This window comes from Cibotium barometz, chromosome 37 (assembly GCF_041138505.1).
Source record: "Cibotium barometz isolate CiBa-2024 chromosome 37, ASM4113850v1, whole genome shotgun sequence".
In the NCBI taxonomy this organism is placed as follows: Eukaryota; Viridiplantae; Streptophyta; class Polypodiopsida; order Cyatheales; family Cibotiaceae; genus Cibotium; species Cibotium barometz.
In genome coordinates this window covers 40302918-40319383 of record NC_141082.1, presented here as the reverse complement: position 1 = coordinate 40319383, position 16466 = coordinate 40302918, and the positions used below count along the sequence as shown (strand labels likewise).

The window sequence follows — 16466 nt, the reverse complement described above, 5'->3', positions numbered from 1 at the left end:
TGTTTTTTTCAACAAGGGGAGGCTTCTATTTATAGGAAAAATTGAGCTCCTAACCAAGCAAACTGATTCTAGAATTTTTCAAGTCAGTTTGGTTGAATTTGGACTTGATTTGGACCTAGTTTGGTTACTTTTTGATTCGGTTTGGTTCCATTTTGATTTGGTTTGGTTCAAGAGAGATGAGAGATAAAAATATCACATTATTTTTGAGTTTAAAACTCATTCAAGCATGTGAAATATGCACCTCCTTTAAAGAATTCCCCTTCCTTACATATGTGTCAAAATTTTATTGCTCATAGTTTTTTACTAATAAACCTTGTACATTTTCAACTCTTCATCTTATGTGAAATATGCATCTTCTTTAAAGAACTCCCTTTCCTTACATATGTGTCAAAATTTTATTGCTCATAGTTTTTTACTAATAAACCTTGTACATTTTCAACTCTTCATCTTATGTGAAATATGCACCTTCTTTAAAGAATTCCCCTTTCTTACATATGTGCCAAAATTTTATTGCTCATAGCTTTTTACTAATAAACCTTGTACATTTTCAACTCTTCATCTTATGTGAGCATTTACTCATTTTTGGGTATCTTCTTTTACAAATTGGATTTATCTCCTCCCTACACATGGATTGATGCTATTGGCCCATAGGAACCTTAATTGGACCATAATCCAAAAATTTCTGAAAATCTAGACCCTTAGACTAAGGTTCTTTATACCTATTTCCAATTAATTCCAATTGCACATTGGAAAATTCTTTCTGAATTTCTGTTTCAGGGGGATTCATTTTAATAAGGTGAGATATTTTTCTATCCAAAAATATTCAAAATCTGAATATTCTCTCTCTAGAATATTTTCTCTCTCTAGGTTAAAACAGCCACAAACAAGATCTCTTATATTTCAGAAAAGGAATTGATTACAGGGGAATATGCTAGACATCAAAAAGGGGTTGAGGGAGGAATCTTACATTTTCAATTGCAGCATAAATCTGTCCTCTTTTCTCTTCCACTACTTCTGCAATTGTGACTGCTCTGGCTGCTGCAATCTCTCCCCAAAGAATGGTCATTCCTACGACCAATTCTCTATTCAATTGATGCTTCTCATGGATGAGGCGAAACTCTTTCTCTTTGGTTATCCCAGTTCTGGGAAGGAGTTCTAAGGCTACTCTGGGGGCAGACGGCTGAGCTAGAGTTCTCTTGGGATTTCCCTGATTCTAGTGCAGGGGACCCTAATTGGACGGATAAGAAGGAGTCTGTCTTGGAACTCTGGGACCTCGGCTTCCTTGGCCCACAGAAGGAGAGGGGAAATCCTTAAGCTGGTGCACTAGTCCTTGACATCCGAAGCATCTGTTCTCACTTCGAAGGTCTTCTCTTTGCATTCTGGAGAGAGTCGGAGTTCCGAAGAATGTACTTCGGGGCAAAGGTCTTCCTTCATTTCTAAAGCTTCCCGTCTCCACATTCTGGTTAGGATCTTGGTGTCTCTTTGGAGGCAAAAAGTTGGAAGAACTTCTCGGTGTCTGAAGGATGAGAAAGCTGGCTTTGGCGGGACTTTTACGATGAAACCTTTGGCAAAGTCCTTCGCCATTCTAACAGCTTCAACCATGGACACTAGCTTGGCATTTTTGACCAGTGTGTCCAAGGGTTCATTCATTCCCCAAATGAACCTGGCCATGAGTTGCTCTTCATCTAGAGGTGGTGAATATTTGAGTAGAAGAGCAAAGGCCTGGTGATATTCCTCGATGGTTCTGCTTCCCTGCTTTAGCTCTAAGAATTCATTCATTTTGATTTCCAAAAATCCAGGGGGACAAAATCTCTTTTTGAAATAGGTTTTTAGGTCAGTCGAGGATTTCTATCCAGACGGTTGGTGTCGCAGTGGTTCCTCCATGCTACTCTAGTGGTTTCCACTATTTTCAGCCTGGCACAAGAGCCATTTTGCTCCGCTCATTGTAGCCTGTGATGTCAAAATATTCTTCCATGGGTTCCATCCATTTCTCCACAGCCTCGCCTAGGTTTTTCCCTTCTCCTTTGAAGGGTCCTGGCTGAGTCCTATGAAGAGCCTTGTGAACATCAGGGTCAAGCTCGTCATCTTCAGAGAGAGAGTCTGGCTGATGCGGCCACGGTTTCCTCATCTCATGATTCTACCAAAAATTTATATATTATTAAATTTTTATTTTGATATCATCCACGAGATCCTAAGACTTAAGAGGTTCGAAAAACAATTTCTTAAACAAGACAATGATCTTAGATCTATGATATATGTCCAATAACATATTTTTCTTTCTCAGATCATCCATAAACAATCACTTATACAACAGGGAATTTTTCTCCAGAAAACATTTCTTTATTTATATAAAAGTTGCAATATGTACATAGAGCAGCTCGGCTCCAGAATTCAAAAGAGGAGTCTGTAGACTTGGCATGAAAGTCTGAAATTCCGAGGTGTCGAATGATATAGAATGACACCACGCACCATTTTTAGCTTTAACAGAATCATTGCCAATGAGAGGTTCTGCCACAGCATCGCACGCCGGTCGCAAGAGGCATGGACATACTACCGTGCAAACCACTAGGAAAATATAAATCCTCAAAATGGCGTGTGAGTCTTGCTCGACTTGTTCGAGTTGAAGCGAAAGAGATGAGATGCTCGAAGGCGAACGCAGTCAAATCTTGAGACTGGGTGAGGTCGGGAATACCGGATAAGTATGGAACTTCCATCTATAATTTTCAATTCAATTTATAAGTTTTCAAAAAAAAATTGAAGTTTATTCAACATAATATTAACAAGCGAAAACATTATTTCCCAGACTTACTTAAAAAAAATTTAAGCAATTTTTGCTGTTACTGTTACGTAAATTTACAACAGTGCTTTGATACCAACTGTGTGATCCCGCTGCCCCCTCTGCGCACTGGATTCCCGGATGGTAGTAACGGAAGTAGATCTCTCTTGCACGGGGCAAGGTTTCTCACTCGGGGCCTCTCCCTCGAATGTCTGGGCACGAGACTAAGCTGGTGGTCCTTCTGAAAACCGAAACCGAGAAAATTTTCCATACTATTTTTATTTTATTAAACAAGGTCAAGGTACTAAACTAACCTTCAACTAAATAAACCAGATAGAAGGGAAACTATTACAGGCTTAACTTGAAGGAATTTACACTTTTTTCCTGATTGAATCAGGCACAGCTATTCATTTATTCTTTAGAGAAGTCTTCAGGATTCAAATTAACTACTCAAGTTCTAAGCGTATTTGTATTAATCAATTTTATTATTGAAACTCTACTGATTCTTGTCTAACCCCATCTAGCCCATGGGTTAGCCACCGCCCAACCACTGGAATAGTAGAACCAAACAAGTACTCACCTACCCATAATTGAATGCCTTTCTTAACTTTTGCTTTAGAAAACAGACACGCACACACTCCTCTTTAAACTTTAACTTATAAAACAATCCATTGACAAACAATTATAGGTTACACATGTTATAACTCAAAATTTCCATTGAGTCTTTGTTTCTCACAAAACAGTATCACTCTAGACTCTCCGTTGAGACTAGCGACGGTAGTCAACAACGAGATCCAGTAACAGATTATAATAAACATTGGTCCATTATATAATATCTTCCTTGACATACGCATGGGTGTCCTCGACACCGCGAGCCCGTGCATCTCCTGGTCAGAACCCTCCAGGATCCTCCTTAGGTGTCCTAGCACTTCACTCAAGGACCGCTTTGTCGGCCCTCATCCATCATACCAGAAGCGTACCATTTTAACCATACCGAGGCTGGTCAAAGGCTTTGTCGCGTGAACTGTCCCTTGAACACTCGCCGCCAGCTGTTGAACTTCCCTTAGAAAACACATACACCAAATGCTCCCTCCAGCATTCTGGTGTAAGACAGTCCTTTAAGAAAACAGGGTTTCTATGCAAGTTTTCAGTTTTGATTTTCTTTTGAATACAATGAGTATATCTTAATTCCGTATCCCAGTACTTCTAGATCACAGTCTGGATTTCCAAGCAGAATTCCTCGAGTTCTTAATTCTTAATCCTCAGATCAAAATCAAAGGTCTCAACTTAGTTTCAGAATCGGTGGGTGATTTGAGTGTAGATTATGGGACTGGACACATCAACACCATATTCGTGAGTTTGGGAATCTCCCAAGTCCCATTTTATTAATACTAAAAAGGTGGGACCCGATTAACATGTCTATAAGTTTCTTAAAACCCTATCATGTGACCTATCATTGGAAAGCGCTTGAAAAGAGGAATCTATTAAGCTTTAAAGCGCACAATTTGGAGTAATGGTGTTCAAGTTATGGCAAATCCAAAGTTTTGACCACGTGTCCCAAACTTATGGGAAATTCCCATATTCCCCAATATGGTGTTCATCGTCATTTCTTGAAACTGACGAAGGAGCTATGTCTTGGTCATAATCTGATTCAGGTTTTGAGTCTGGAAAGGTTCTTCTTGAACTATCTTTATCAAAGGAAAATATTTCAATTACTACTTTACTGAATTTAAAACTAATCACAAATTCCTATGACGAATCATTTATCTAAAATTCCTATTTCGATAGTTTCACTGAATTTTCTCATTGTCATCTTAGAGAATATGAAACGGTAGGATTTACTTTCATAGAGTATTTACCTAATCATTTACCAATTTTTAGGGGAATTAGGCATAGAATTAAAGAGAACTATTATCTTGATATAAAAATTCTTTTATGCATCATTTGTTTTTGCATAAAAATCGATATTAGTGAAAGTAACACTTTCACAATAAAAAAATTTCTTTTATGCATCCTTTTATGCATCAATAATGATAAAAGTAACACTTTTATAATTAAAAAAAATCTTTTATGCATTATTTTATGCATAAAAATCAATAATGATAAAAGTAACACTTTTATACTAAAAATTGCTTTTATGCATAAAAATCCATTTTATTATGAAAGTAATACTTTCATAATAAAAAAATTATTCTTTTATGCATAAAAATCCATTTTGATGAAAGTAACACTTTCATGACAATAATAAAAATTATTCTTTTATGCATAAAAATCCATTTTGATAAAAGTAACACTTTCATAATAATAATAAAAATTATTCTTTTATACATAAAAATTCATTTTGATGAAAGTAACACTTTCATAATAAAAAAATTTATTCTTTTATGCATAAAAATCCGATTTGATGAAAGTAACACTTTCATAATAAAAAAATTTATTCTTTTATGCATAAAAATCTATTTTGATAAAAGTAACAAAAAAATTATTCTTTTATGCATAAAAATCAATTTTAATGAAAGTAACACTTTCATAATAAAAAACTTATTCTTTTATGCATAAAAATCCATTTTGATGAAAGTAACACTTTCATAATGTTAACTCTGACAGAATGTAGTGGAATCATGTCCTTCTTCTGTGGCGATTATGAATGATGGAATGGAAGAATTCTTCATTGATGCTTTTACACACCTTGGCATCATAGGACTTTCTCATAATTGGTAGCTTTTTAAATGAGTGCTCATAAGATTACTCACCAATCCAATCGAATATCTCAAATCTAGCCTGAGGTGATAGTCATGTAAATCAAACTCCTACTATGTGCCTATACATAGTAGGGTCCTCAAAGAGATCACCTATGCCTATATATAACCCCGTGTTTTACTCCAGGGACTTCTGTTCCAATGGTACTCATATTGGCTTACACCCTATATCACAAGATCTAATCACCTCTATACCTAGAAAGTATCACCTCTATACCTAGAACGTATCGCACTCACCCAAACATTTCATTTAAAACTTTTTCTTAAGAAGCATCTTCACTTGATGGATGCCATCATCACAGTGTCACTTGTGACAATCACATAGATGACCACTAGCACATCCCCCTCTCACTCATTCTTACATAAAGTGAGAAATCAGCATTGGATATCTTAAATTTGATAAAGATACCCCCCTATCTTGTATGACCATGATGTAGACTCCTTTTTAAGGATTTTTAAAACCCACAAACAAATTATAGGTGTGCATGATCCTCATGTAAAATTCCTCCTGGAAGTTTCCATGTAAAAATGACATCTTCCTTCTAGAAGTTTCCATGTAAAAATGGATTGTTTTACATGGCAACTTCCTCCTCGAAGTTGCCATGTAAAAATGGATTGTTTACATCCAATCTTTGTATAGACCACCCCTTAGGGGTAACCATGACAATGATTACTTTTATGGCTACTATCCAACTGGGCTAAATGTCTCCTCATAGTCAATGCCATAGGCTTGTACATATCCCTTGCCAACCAATCTTGCCTCGTACATGCCAACAAAATCATCTGAACTATGCTTCATGTTTTATACTCACTATCCACTAAGTCCCACATCTCATTAGCATTAGCACACAACCACATCTTCATCCATGGCATCTTCCCAATGCTTATGTCCAAGTGCCCCCTCAAAATATGTGGGTTGTACCTCTTATGTAGTGTTGACCATACATGCATAATGATGGGTTGAATACCCATTATATCTTAACCTATCCACCACTTTAGTGGACCTATGCAATAGATGGGATCCTAATATCCTCATCAAGGTTCTATACTAAGCCACTATCTACATGTGGATCAAGGCCAAGTGTTCTCGACATTGCTTTGGATCTTAGTAGACAAAGTGTAGCAATAGATAGGATCCTAATATCCTCATCAAGGTTCTATACTAAGCCACTATCTTCATCAATAAAGGAGTGACCTGCTAAAACATCAAGCACTATAAAAGGCTAGTCCACCTTTTCTTTTTCCTTGTGTGATACATGTGAACTTGCTAAAGCACCTATAGTACCACCACATGAAAAATGAGAATCCACCTCAATCTTCCTAACCAAGATCTCATAATAGGCCCATTACTAGAGGCCCATTGCTAGAGGACCATTGCTAGAGGACGCTCCTTGTCCCACTAAGTTTTTATGATTTTTGCTCAACATTTAAGGCACTCATCACATTATATGCTTTAGCCTCTATAGAGTCATTCATTGGAATATGGTTGACTTAGTCTCTATGATTGTTGTTGCTTAGCATTTAAGGCACCTATCTGATTCTTTACTTTAGCGTCTCTATTCATTAGAATATGGTTGACTTAGTCTCTATGATTGTTGTTGCTTAGCATTTAAGGCACTTATACAACTCGCTGGTCTCGTATCAGAGCTTGCATCAGGGACTCCCAAATGTGCTTCTATAATTATATGAACCAGACCCAGTTGCTTTCCAAAGCGGTGGACTACCTTGCTTCAGACACCTATGTAAGTTGCAACAATTACATTATGAATCTCTCTCTCTCTCTCTCTCTCTCTCTCTCTCACACACACACACACTCTCTCTCTCTCTCTCTCACACACACACACACACAAACACACACACTCACACTGTGATGGTGGATTTTTAATGGCGCAGAAAGGGTGTTGCGTGCCTCCGGACGCGTGCCAGTTCTCGGTGGCTGGCGCGGTGTACTCGAGCCCGGCGAACGCCAACGCTGACGCGGATTGCAATACCTTCAACAACGACCCGGACTACCGCTGCTTCGACTGCAACTCCTGCCCCGCCGGCGTCCTGCAGTCCATCACCACCAATTGGAAGAAGATCGCCATCGGCGTCGTCGCCATCGCCGCCTTCCTCCTCATCGTCTACGCCCTCGGATGCCAATCCCTTTAGTTCCATTCTCGAGAGAGAAACACAATGTCTAGAAAGCCACGAGAAGTCGACAGAGTGTGTTTCCAACGAACAAAACTTCATTCTATAAGATGGACCACCACACATTTCTGAACTCTGCTAGCTTTAGTAATTTAAAGAAGAATTGCACCCAATGATTGCTAGAGAATGTCCCCAGACTTTTTGTTTCATTAATTAATTTAAAAATTTGATCCAACATCTTGAACCAGGTAGTAAAAATCGAAAGGTTGGACCTATTGGTTCCTAAATGGTAATTTTCACGCGATTGTTTTGCCTTCTCGATCTCTTTCTCTCTCTCACTCTCATCAAGTAGTTGTGGAAGGACTCCCTTGATCTCTCTTCATGCCATAGCACATGCACTCTCTCTCTCTCTCTCTCTCTCTTTTCAAACAACCATCGTGAGAGTAGGCATATTATATGCCTCATTAATGTAGAAAACAATTCCAAAGGTTGGACCTATTGATTCCTAAAATGGTAATATCTGCCACACATGTGAGGTTATTTTACCTTCTCTCTCTCTCTCTCTCTCTCTCTCTCTCTCTCTCTTCAAATAGCCACAATGACGGTAGTATATGTCTGTCTCTCCTATGCAACACAAAAAAAAGTTCTTTCTTTCTCTCTACGACCAAGCCCTATTTGTCAAGCCTAGAAAAACAATGCTAGAGTGTCCCTAGTCATCTCTCTCTCTCTATAGAAGAGGGGAGGGGAAGAAGGAGGATGCTTTAAGAGTGGTGTATGGATGAGGCAGGATACACAAACACCATGTAGGATGAACAAATATAGAAGTATGGGTGACATCATCGGAGGAGAGATGCATAAAGTAACAGCTTTGAACCTTAGGTTCAAACCTTATATTAATCCATGCAACCACTTAATCAATACACAATTTATAGCCTTATGTGTGCTACAATGAGTTATTTAATCTGTTTTCAGGCACATAGGAGAAGATATTAGAAATGTTAAAAGAATAAGGGATTCATTATAAAGAAAAGTAGTTTGTGTGTGATAAGTGTGTGCAAGCTAATGCATGAAGAAAAACATAATAGAGCGCATGCCTCACTTTTAGCCATCTCTCTTGCATGGATCTTTCAAAACTTTTCTTGGATATAAGAGAAAGTTTCACAAGTAACAAAGTCAAAATTGATCTCTTCATTCTCAAAGTCAAAATTTATCTCTTTATTCTCAATTAGTTTTTTTAATAGAGATGTTCATGCCTTGCATTTTTTGCTTTCACTTATCTTTCCAAGGTGAAACTAAATATTACACCTCTACACTATTTATCAACCTCCTTGAACAAGCTTAGAAAGATAGCTAGCCGTAAAATTTTGGTGGACCTTGCCTCTACTTACCTAGAGCTAGAATTGTTAATGATATAACATTGGTTACAAAATGATTACAATTAACTTACGCCCTTTATAGACTCTTGAAGATTATGAATGATGGAATGGAAGAATTCTTCATTGATTCTTTTCCACACCTTGGCATCGTAGGACTTTCTCATAATTGCTAGTCTTTTCAATGAGTGTTCATAAGATTACTCACCAATCCAACCGAATAGCTCAAATCTAGCCTGAGGTGATAGTCATGTAAATCAAACTCCTACTATGTGCCTATACATAGTAGGATCCTCAAAGAGATCACCTATGCCTATATATAACCCCGTGTTTTACTCCAGGGACTTCTGTTCCAATGGTACTCATATTGGCTTACACCCTATATCACGAGATCTAATCACCTCTATAGCCAGAAAGTATCACCTCTATACCTAGAATGTATTGCACTCACCCAAATATTTCATTTAAAACTTCTTCTTAAGAAGCATCTTCACTTGATGAATGCCATCATCACAGTGTCACTTGTTATAATCACATAGATGACCACTAGCACATCCCCCTCTCACTCATTCTTACATAAAGTGAGAAATCAACATTGGATATCTTAAATCTGATAAAGATACCCCCTATCTTGTATGACCATGATGTAGACTCCTTTTTACGGATTTTTAAAACCTACAAACAAATTATAGGTGTGCATGATCCTCGTGTAAACTTCCTCATGGAAGTTTCCATGTAAAAATGACTCCAAGTGCCCCTCAAAACATGTGGGTTGTACCTCTTGTGTAGTGTTGACCATACATGCATAATGATGGGTTGTATACCCATTATATCTTAACCTATCCACGACTAGGTATATAGCTTTAGTAGACCTATGTACATGTGGATCACTACCAAGTGTTCTCGACATTGCTTTGGATCTTAGTAGACCAAGTGTAGCAATAGATGGGATCCTAATATCCTCATCAAGGCTCTATACTATGCCACTATCTTCATCAATAAAGAAGTGACCTGCTAAAACATCAAGCACTATAAAAGGCTAGTCCACCTTTTCTTTTTCCTTGTGTGATACATGTGAACTTGCTAAAGCACCTATAGTACCACCACATGAAAAATTAGAATCCACCTCAATCTTTGTACTAACCAAGATCTCATAATAGGCCCATTACTAGAGGACACTCCTCAATCTCATAATAGGCCCATTACTAGAGGCCCATTGCTAGAGGACGCTCCTTGTCCCACTAAGTTTCTATGATTTTTGCTCAACATTTAAGGCACTTATCACATTATATGCTTTAGCCTCTATAAAGTCATTCATTGGAATATGGTTGACTTAGTCTCTATGATTGTTGTTGCTTAGCATTTAAGGCACCTATCTGATTCTTTACTTTAGCGTCTATAGAATCCTTCCCTCTCTCTCTCTCTCTCTCTCTCTCTCTCTCTCTCTCTCTCTCTCTCTCTCTCTCTCTCTCTCTCTCTCTCTCTCTCTTTATTTCTCTATTTATATCGCTATCATTCTCTCTATATCTCTCCCTCTCACCTTATCTCACTCTCCAACCATGCATTTTTGAACTTATCCCCCTCCTCTCTATCATTCTCATTCTCCAACCATGCATTTTCGAACTTATCCCCCTCCTCTCTTTCATTCTCATTCTCTTTATCTCATTGTCATCCTTTCTATTTCCCTATATCTCACCTTGTCTCACCCTTTAACCATGCATTTTCCAACTTCTCCCTCCCCCTCTCTCTCTCTCTCTCAAACATATATTTATTTACGCGCAATGTCTCAAAATATTAATTTTAAGGAGAGGAGAACTATTGAAGGAAAACAACAAACAATACTACACTTTCTGAAATAACTTCAAGTACACAAAATTACAATAAGAAATTCTAGAAGATATAAATAGTCTTGCTGGTGTTGGTTGGAGATCTCTCATTTGTAGAGACTTTTTAGTTCCTAATAAATGCATGTTTACAATAAGAAATTCTAGAAGATATAAATAGTCTTGCTGGTGTTGGTTGGAGATCTCTCATTTGTAGAGACTTTTTAGTTCCTAATAAATGCATGTTTTCATATTGTAATTTTGTGTACTTGAAGTTATTTCAGAAAGTGTAGTATTGTTTGTTGTTTTCCTTCAATAGTTCTCCTCTCCTTAAAATTAATATTTTGAGACATTGTGCGTAAATAAATATATGTTTGAGAGAGAGAGGGGGGGGAGGGAGAAGTTGGAAAATGCATGGTTAAAGGGTGAGACAAGGTGAGATATAGGGAAATAGAAAGGATGACAATGAGATAAAGAGAATGAGAATGATAGAGAGGAGGGGGATAAGTTCGAAAATGCATGGTTGGAGAATGAGAATGATAGAGAGGAGGGGGATAAGTTCAAAAATGCATGGTTGGAGAGTGAGAGAAGGTGAGAGGGAGAGATATAGAGAGAATGATAGCGATATAAATAGAGAAATAAAGAGAGAGAGAGAGAGAGAGAGAGAGAGAGAGAGAGAGAGAGGGAAGGATTCTATAGACACTAGAGTAAAGAATCAGATAGGTGCCTCTTCTAAATCTTGTCCACTATTGGTTCTACCAAATGGCTCCTAGAAGGTCATAAATCATGTTCTCTGTCTGGCGTTCCCTGTTTAAGGACGGCCGCCCGAATCTCAAAATCTCTCTTTCTCTCTCTCTCTCTCTCTCTCTCTCTCTCTCTCTCTCTCTCTCTCCTGCATAGAAATCACCTCAAGGCTCTAAAAGAAGCCAAAAAAAAAGCCCATGAGAATTAGTAGATCATCATGTACTAAAATATTAAAGATATAAATCCCTTCTAAAAACATGATCTTGAACCCAATTAGAGATGAACATTGAAAGTGGTGTCAGGTATAAATCCCTTCTAAAAACATGATCTTGAACCCAATTAGAGATGAACATTGAAAGTGGTGTCAGATTCATTTCACGAGCCGCCCCGTGCAGAATCTGCCAATTATTCGAACACGGACTTTGTTCTTCTTGTGATGAAATAACTTTATTTGATACTTCTCTTTGACAATTAAAGTTATATATGCCCCACCCCCTCATGCAAGGCCGTTACTAAAATTTAAGGGTCAATTTGGTGTCTAGGCCCTATTTTGGGCGACCGTTTGTTTTGCAGTTATATTTACTATGTAAACCCCCATGTGCGTTTCCTTTCAGCTAAACTACTCTCACTATAGCCATCTTATACATTATCTAACATGGTTAAGTATAGATAAGAAATTGCTTACAAATGACACCACAAAACATGCATAAAAAGTCCCAAAAAATTGAGCAAAACTTGACATATCTAAAATTACTGAATTTGCAAAATAACTTAATCTTTTATGTCCTCTAAGTATTTCCTACTTTTCAACATCAAATATAGATGCTAAAAATCACCGAGTCACATGGACCCAAAAATACGTACATATGAGTACGTTACATTGTGGCGATGACTTCTTTGATGTTTGTCATAGTGGTGCTTGAGCATGAGAGGGTGAGAGATAGAGGGTATTGGGTTTATTCAGAGAGAGACAAAGAGGGAGAGAGGAACAACTTGTTGAGGGAAATCCCATTCTCGTTTGAAAAATGAGACAATGGTGAATCTAACCAAGTTTTTGTTAACACCCCTCATGTGACACATCGTTTGAAAAACCTTGAATAGTAGAATTTAAATATACAATCTTTGACAAATTTGGAGTTGGTATGTTTAAGATATGACCGAAAATATGTAAAAATTGTGCTTCCCCGAATATGAGATCTCTCCCAAATTTCCAATATTTATTTAGAGGAATTATGATGCATCTAATAAGCTCCAAGACATACCTTTATATAGTTTTAAGCTAGTCTAATTATCACCTCCCCATCACTTTCAATAGGGACCTCTCCTTTTGTTTTGTCACTTTCAATAGGGACCTCACCTATTTTTGTCACTTTTAATAGGGACTTCTCCTTCTGTTTTCACTGTCCCCTTTTTTTATCTTTCAATAGGGACTTCTCCTTATTTTTACATGCAAAAAGTAGTGATTAAAGAAACACCTCTCTTTTTTTTGGGTGCATGCAAAAAAGAGAGTTTTCAAAGGAACACCACTCCTTTTTTTCGTGTTTTTAAACTCAAAGAGAGCGCATGAGATGGTCCCACACTTTTTATGAGGTAAACACTTGTTATTTGAAAAAGAAAAAGTGAATTCTATTTTTATGGTTAATGTCATGAAAGTCAATTATTAGTACATTATTCACAAGGTCATTTCAAAACTATTCACCATATTTTTTTAAATTAAAAAAATTGAGAGACCACTTCGTAAGTTTGGTACAATGTGCAATGACATGCAAGTCAAGAAATCCAAACATTTAAAACACTTGACATAAACATAAATATAACAAAACCATCTGATGGCTTTTGATTGTGATAGTGCAGATCCTCCCATCATGCCACTCTATGACATTTAAAAAAAGAGATAGAACTAACACTTCCCTGGGCACACCATTGGCATATACCTTTTTACACTCAAAATCTTGGCCATGTCTTCCTTTTTAAAATATGGCTGGTGTTAAAACATATTGTTTTCATCGAGCCCAAGCACATGCATATAGATAAAATACATGTGCTTAAATGTAACAAACAAATATCCACCACTTACTCTCATCTGAAAATTTGGACTTGTATAGCGTGGTAGGTTTACAATTGTGACATCATACCTCTCACCTTGCATCCTCTAAGAATCGGTCTCTACTGCAAACACCTTATGCTCCATTTTCTTCATGACCCTTTCTGCCATGATTAAAGCTAACAAAGTGAGATCATTGTCTATCCTCTTGGCTGCTATCTATGAAACTCCTATCTTGTACCTCTGAGTTGTGCTTTTTATTGTGTTCTATTCTTATAACATCTCCTTTGTAGAACAAATTAAACTCCTTCTAGAGATTGCACCTCATCGCTTGTAAGGTTTTTGCCTTTCTAAACTAGCCAAACACTTGGAGGCCACACATGTGTGTTTGTGATTGTTGAGGATATGGACCATTTTGTGTGGTCCACACTTATATTGTAGAACCACATGAGCTATTTGTAGTGCCGACTAGTCCACTCATGCATTCCATAAAAGCTTGGTTCTTGGACCCCTTTTCCTGACTACTTGATTTGTTTTCTACATTTCCCTGCTTAGGCACCTAACCATTCTTGACAAGTGAATTTGGTATTTATTTTTGTGCAAAAAAATGCCCACATTGTATCATGAATTTATACTTCCCACAATCTTTGTATTCCCTTTGCCTCCTCTCTTTGCACACCATTGTTTTTTGCTGCTCTTGGGAAAATCAAGTTTTTTTCTTTTACCTTCTAGGGTTGATTGTTCATAGCATATTCTGGCCTATGAGAGCTATTTCAATACTGATTTATTATGGTTTGTGGACATCTCTTATGTTCACCCATGAAATTGGTAACATTCCTCTAACTGTTTCTCTTGCGATTGGGCTCGATGATAATCCACTTCACTTAGCACACCTCTCTAAGAACTTTGTGATGCGTGGACCAGATCCTAAGTGCTTTCCTTGTTGAAATGCATGCCTTTTTGCACTTTGAATAAGTGCCTTGGCTAGGTCTATCACTACTGTGTCGTAAAGAGAGATTGTCAACTTGAACCCCTCGCCAACGAGGCAACTTGCATGATTGAACTCTGCCAAGTTTGTTTGTAGAATGTTCTCGGTTGTTGTTTCATCCACAACGGTTACCTATGAGACAAGAAGAACATAAAAAACAATTTCAAATAGATACATAACTATCGTAAACCAACATTGATTCTCTCACCCCAAGGACTTGTTTTCTATAATGAGGATATCGTGCGTTCCAACATCTCAGCCAACATTACATTCACAGTACCCCACCATGATCTTATATATACATATAGTTAGTTAGTTAAGGCATCCTCATTGCTTTCCACACACCTCCCTACACAAGAGCTTATGCTCATCCTGGTAATTCTTCATTATGTACTAATGTGTATGTACCAATGAAACAACCATGATCCCTACACAAGAGCTTATGCTCACCATGGTAATTCTTAACCATATACTACTATGTAGGTATGTGAAAACTTTGTTACCAATGAAACAAGCATGATATTTCTCTACCCTCCATTCTCTTATCTAGCCCACCATTTTAAATAGACCTCATAAATCTCCAATCCTCTTGAAGCCAAAAAATTCTAGTTTTGGCAACCCCTTTTGCTCCACTACCTCATTAAGCATCTGCCAAAACATTTCTTGTTCATCTGTATCTTCCTCTTTCATTTTGCAACTGGTAATTGTCATAAGCTCTTGCACGATGAAGTATATGCTTCAACATATAACAACATGAAAAACCTTTTTACGACATGGAAATTTTATAAGTTATATCGCAAAGTATTCCTTAGGTCGTAAACATGTGCCGCCATTGTGGTCCACCCTGGAACCCTGCGTACATGGTGAAAGCATACCCGCACCTATCGCAAAACCCTTTTCCCATACTGATGTATCCTACTCACAAGGTCCACACTCAATGATGGTCCGTATTTTGACATCTTAATACATAGCAACGCTCGTGGTCTTTTTTCCCTTGTCGTGGGAATCTATTACCGTGAAAGAATTTATATAGACATTGTTTTTTTCAGCTCCAATATGCTTAACTCTGTACCACTTGAATGACCACCATGCTTTGAAGCCTTAACCATTCTCTTGAACCTAAGTTGAAGAGAATAACTAATAACATTTGATTTAAAAAAGTTAACTCAAAAAAGTTAGAAGTATATAGATTCTGGAAGCCTTTACCTATGTGCTTAAATGATAGGTTTCATTTCTTCTAAAAGACTTCCAAGATCTACTAGTCCCATTTGATTTTCCATTGTACTTGGTGTTATCACCCCACTACATCCATGACAAGGTGCTTCCTGATATTCATTTGAATTATGGGTGGTCCAAAGGATTAAAAAATAGATACTGCCTCCTTAACTAGCTCCTTAGTCCTTTTAATGGCAGCTCTTGAAGTTCCTTTTTGGACTGCATGTTGATGCACACCTTGGTGTATCATCACCCTCATTGAATATGCATGAGCAGGTATGTAGTAGTATACTAAAGCCCAATATTTTGCAATGCAAATAGGCAAAGACATTGTAAAGATCCAAATCCATGGGTAGAAATCCCCACTTGCGATACTTTCTCTGTTAATTTACTTGTAATTCAAGACCTCTGGTTAGTTTCATCCTATGTGTGATTAATGTGTGAAATATCTTCAAACACTCACCACTCCTTGAATTTTTTTTTGCCTTGACATTCATTCTTGAACTTCCACATAGACTATTTTTGCATTAAAAAATGCCTCCATAATAGCTCTTCCTCATCACAATGCCGAAGAACTTTACATGTGTCTTCATTGGTTCACTCTAGCAATGGCC

At 37.4% G+C, this 16466-nt stretch overlaps 1 protein-coding gene across 1 annotated transcript; it reads left to right on the top strand.

Annotated features, from left to right (window-relative positions):
• Nucleotides 1-7220: 7220 nt before the first annotated feature.
• On the top strand, nucleotides 7221-7686 carry LOC147617270 (tetraspanin-8-like). Its single transcript, XM_086776459.1, has 2 exons — nucleotides 7221-7277; nucleotides 7429-7686. The coding sequence occupies exons 1-2, from the start codon at nucleotides 7221-7223 to the stop codon at nucleotides 7684-7686; spliced, it is 315 nt and encodes a 104-aa protein (XP_086632585.1).
• Nucleotides 7687-16466: the final 8780 nt, after the last annotated feature.